Here is a 5,296-nt window from a genome sequence, read left to right on the forward strand (position 1 = left end):
GTCAACCCTATTGAAAGTGAAACTGTAATTTTTAAAATATTATGTTTCACATAGATAAATATATGTTGCATTTTAAAAAAAAATATCAATATAAAAAACAACAAAATTTATTATTATAACAGCCAAAGCGACGAAATAAATATAAACTCAACAAATTATTTGTAAAAAATATAGATGAAACAAATAATACTCCCTCCTTTCCAATTTATATACAGAAGTTTGACTTGAAAGGAAATTTTAAAAAAATAAATTAAAATTTGTGGTCTAAAACAAGTTAGAGATATTTATGTAGATATAAATTATTGGTAAAACAAGTATTTTAAAGTTAAATTATTACTAAATATAAAAATATTTTTTTTTCCAGACAGACTAAAAAGAAAATTAAGTTTAATAGAAATTGGAAGAGAAAAAGAGTATCATATTTGAGATACAATATTTATTTTAATGTTAATTTTTAGTAATTTAATTGATTGACGGAAGAAAGACGTCCAAATTGTGCGATAAAGGTGATGACTTGCTAATAGTTTCATCCCATAAATTAAGTTTAATAGAAATTCGAAGAGAAAAAGAGTCATATTTGAGATAGAATATTTATTTTAATATTATTTTTTAATAATTTAATTGATTAACGTAAGAAAGACGTCCAAATAGTATGATAAGGTGATGACTTGCTAGTAGTTCATACTAGTTCAGCAGTCCACAGGAGGATTTTTCGAAAAAAATATCGCTGTGAATATCCATAAAGGGTAAGGAGTAAAAAGTAAATTGAGTTATACTAACTTCAATTTCATTAGCTCTCACGTCCTTCACACCTTTTTTCCGTTCATTTATATTCACCCCAAACCCAAACACAATCGAAACGTAGAACAACTTCTCTTTCCCCGCCATAACCGCCTCTCTGAATTTTTTATTTTTAATTTCTCTAGTCTCTCTCTAGTTCTAGTGTATATGATGATGAAGAAGAGTGGTGGTGATGATGGCGGATTACTTTATACTTGTTTAGGTGTACTCTGTTGTGTACTGGTTCTATCTGTGATAGCAGTTGTATCCATTAGGTTTTCCGTTTCTGGAAGCCCTTTTCCATCGTCTGTTTCTTCTGTAAATTCTGCAACTGTTACGATTGTTGAGTTGCAGAAGAAAGTGATCGCCGCCACCGTCGCTAATCCAAATCCATCACGAGCCATCGCTTCCGATCTCTCTTTCTACCGGAACTCTTCATTCTCTCCGATTCCTAGAAAATCTACAGTTGTTGTGAGTGAATTTCAATGCCCCTCCTTAAATTTCATCGACAATTTTATCTTTTTTGTTTTTATCGATACAGCTTCCTTTAATGCTTTATTAGAAAACGTTATATATATATATATATATATATATATATAATATATATATATATATTCCAAAAGTTTGACTGATTTTCCAATGCATAACCTTAATCAAAGTTTTTTCAGTGCTGCATTCAATGATTCATAATTTGAAGCTTTTAAATTTGTTCTCATGTGAAACTCTATAAAGTTGAGTTTGAGTTTGAGTTTTCGTTTGTTATGGACGAGCATTTTAATTTTATATATATGTGTGTGGATTTGATTCTGGAACTTTCGACAGAGGAAAGATGATAAGATAGAGGAAGGACTAGCACGAGCAAGAGCGGCGATTCGAAAAGCTGCTGGTGTTGGAAACCTGTCTATGAACCCTGGTGGGATCTACCGCAATGCAGGCGCGTTTTATCAGTAAGTCTCATTGAATTTCATATATAGAAAACAATTTAACAGAAGGAACTTTTTGCAAGTCATAACTACTTTCCTTCTAAGTTACTCACCACAGCATACATTCCAAGTATGTGCTCTTCTAATTTATTACTCCTTCCTGTCGCAATAATTGTTCATTATATTGATTTGGCATACAGGAACTAGTTAGTCATCTTAACATTGAAAAATGGGAGTAAGTATCAATACACTTAACATACACATTGTATTTAATTAGTACATAATTAAATAAATGTTGTGAATCATTGTTTCCCAAACTCCGGCATATATAGAATGTAACATGTAATTTTAAATTAGATCATTTCATACTTTACTGATTGTGATTGAGATGTAAGCTATTTTTAAAAAGAGAAAAAATACTCCGTTGAACACAAGATAGAGATAATACTAGAATTAGTACAAGTCTTGTAATTGACGCATGGTATGTGTAGTGCGCACACACTCAAATGTTTCTTTGCACTTGATTGCCTTTATTTTGTGTGGGAAAGTCATTCATTGCTTTGCATTGCTTGTGGACTGTGGACTGTGGATTGTGGTGCCCCTTACAAACAATCTTTCCTATTTGTTGGCTGTCAAACAAAACAACCTTTCCTATCCTTATGAATTTACCCTTTCCAATATGATTTCTTCTTTCTTTTTTCTCCACACATTTACAACTCCATAACAATACACGTTTGACTAGTTTCTCACGTTACCATTTACTACTAGTTATTTTCCTTACTTCCCCTAATAGATAAGTAACATGATTATTGTCCTCTTTTTTTCTTTTACCACTAGAAATTCTAACAACTTTTATTAATCTCAAGGAACCCATTAGCAAATTAAGCAATTGTTTTGTTTTGACTCAATTTTTGGCCATTGCTCCTAAAAATAAGAGGAATCCTAACAACTTTTATTAATCCCATTATTAGCAAATTAAGTAATTGTTTTGTTTTGACTCAATTTTTGGCCATTGCTCCTAAAAATACGTCTGCTTATCTATACGGGATTTTTTAGAAAACATACCGTTTTAGTATAATATATTTATATTTAAATTAAATAACTGATTTATATTGTGTCTTCTCTAAATAGGTTTGTTTTACCGTAAGGACACAACTCTTTGTTTATTTTATAAATCTTATTATTCAAATAATTATATTATGTATGTAGTTAGTTAATGTTTTTTTTATATAGTTTGTGTTATAAACTAATAAATTAGTGTTGCTTTACCAAGGAAATGATTTTTCACCAACCCTACTGAATATTAAAAATATATTAAGCGTATAAAAGGAAAATGAATAAAAACAACTAATTTTCATAATATCTATATTTTTGCAAAAGTGAGTAGCTCAAAAGTTGAAAGACCAATTTACTCTTTTAATAGAATTAGTATATTTTTTTATTTAATAATATTTATTATTAAATAGAAATATGAAAAATATTTATTGATATATAGTGTCTTCCCTAAATTATTGTGTTTTTTCAGTAGTAACTGTTAATTTGATACGTTTGAAGATCTATTTTCCACAAATTTGAAATTAGACAAAATGGTTTTGCTAGCCTTAACAGGATTTGGATGGAAACAAAGAAATATAATAAAGATTTTTAATTTGTTTTCCCGTTGATACATTAATAGTGGACCTACATAACTAAGAGCTTGTTTGGAATGATTTTGCAAAAGTCATACGTTAGAAATTCCAACTTATGACTTTTGATTTATTTTAATCATTTTAGCTTAAAACTAAGGATTTTTTAAATTTATAAGCACTCCAAAAGTGCTTTAAAATTATTCTAATTCTAGCCTTAAAATAAGTCAATCCAAACAGGGTCTAAGTTAGAAAGTTTGTTGCTGTGCACGGAGAAGAATAGCACGAGAAAGTCGGTGTTATGATATGCAATAATGTGATGATGATGCTCGAAAAAGTAATTGTAAATAATTAGGTAAAACAAATTAATAAGATTAGTGTCATTGAGTTTCCAATTATGAGTAAAGTCATGCTAATTGGTTTTAGTATAATTTGGCTTGGCCTTTAAGCGTTTGGATTTCACGTAAGCAACACTTTTTTTTATTATGTTTATTGGGAGTAGGTACTATTGGTATGTATGATTGAATATGATTTGTACATGTTGTAAATAGTAAGTATATTTATTATTGCAGGAGTTACAAGGAAATGGAGAGGAAGCTGAAGGTGTATGTATATGAAGATGGAGACTTCATATTAGTCCATAATGGACCGTGTAAAGATATATATGCAAGTGAGGGAAGGTTCATCAGTGAGATGGAATATGGTAACAATAAATTCAGGACAAGAGACCCTCATTCAGCCCATGTTTATTTCATGCCTTTTAGTGTAGCTTGGATGGTTAAGTTTCTTTACGTCCCTCTTTCATATAACCTTGCACCTCTTAAACAGTATGTCTCTGATTATGTCCGACTTATATCAACTAAATACCCATTCTGGAATCGAACCCATGGAGCTGATCATTTCATGCTTTCTTGCCATGATTGGGTGAGCTAAATTTATTACTACTCTACTACTTTTGTTTATGTCTTATTATTATATCTTCTGACACATGGTCTGCCTGCTGCTACCTACACCTATTTCAGGCTCCTGTTGCTTCAAAGGGCAATGATTTCCTGTACAATACATCAATAAGGGTTTTGTGTAATGCCAACTCTTCAGAAGGTTTCAACCCTCAGAAAGATGTCAGTCTTCCTGAAATCTATCTTTACAATGGTGTAGTGTCCCCAAAGCTGCAGTCTCCTCCACCAGCCAACATTTCAAGGCCTTACCTTGGATTCTTTGCTGGTGGACTTCATGGCCATATCCGGGAAACCCTCTTTGATCACTGGAAGGAAAAAGACTCACATCTTCGTGTATACCAACAATTGCCTAAGAACATGGATTATCCTTCTGAAATGTTGCGCTCCAAGTTTTGCCTATGCCCTAGTGGGTATGAAGTGGCTAGCCCAAGAGTGATTGAAGCCATTTATGCGGAATGTGTTCCTGTTATGCTATCAGATCATTATGTCTTCCCTTTTAGTGATGTGCTAAACTGGGAAGCATTCTCACTACAGGTTAACATTTCTGATATCCCAAGGCTAAAGGACATCTTGTTGGCTGTTCCAGATGACAAATACATGAAGCTCAAGGAAGGCATGAGGGCTGTAAGGAAACATTTTGAACTTAACCGGCCTGTTCGGAGGTTTGATATGTTTCATATGATATTACATTCTATATGGCTCAGAAGACTAAATTTAAGGCTCTAGGTCATATATAGGAACCTGCTATTACTATTATTATATAAATATAAGTTACAAAAGAAGGAATAGGGTGTGAATGCAAGGGTATTTTATTTCAATGCCTTTAATTTTGAGTTAGATCGTATAGAATTTGTTTGTAATAGCATATTTTTCAGATGGCTTAACAAAACTGTCTTTTCTCAACAAGACAATGTAAATGAAAGCATTCTTGATCCATTTGAGAACGGGACAAGTTTTCAGTGTTTATTCTACAAGATATATAATATCCTTGAAATTTTGTCAAAACTGA

General features: G+C 31.6%; 1 protein-coding gene across 1 annotated transcript; it reads left to right on the plus strand.

The window, feature by feature from the left end:
- The first annotated feature begins 948 nt into the window (after window positions 1-948).
- Window positions 949-5,024, plus strand: LOC125827334 (probable glycosyltransferase At5g25310). The gene is made up of 4 exons (XM_049506639.1): window positions 949-1,251; window positions 1,603-1,727; window positions 3,901-4,252; window positions 4,351-5,024. Exons 1-4 carry the CDS (start codon window positions 949-951, stop codon window positions 5,011-5,013), a joined length of 1,443 nt encoding a protein of 480 aa, XP_049362596.1. The 3' UTR covers window positions 5,014-5,024.
- Window positions 5,025-5,296: the final 272 nt, after the last annotated feature.

The sequence above is a fragment of the Solanum verrucosum genome, unplaced genomic scaffold (genome assembly GCF_900185275.1).
Source record: "Solanum verrucosum unplaced genomic scaffold, falcon-dt-bn FXZP01000106.1, whole genome shotgun sequence".
Lineage (NCBI taxonomy): Eukaryota > Viridiplantae > Streptophyta > Magnoliopsida > Solanales > Solanaceae > Solanum > Solanum verrucosum.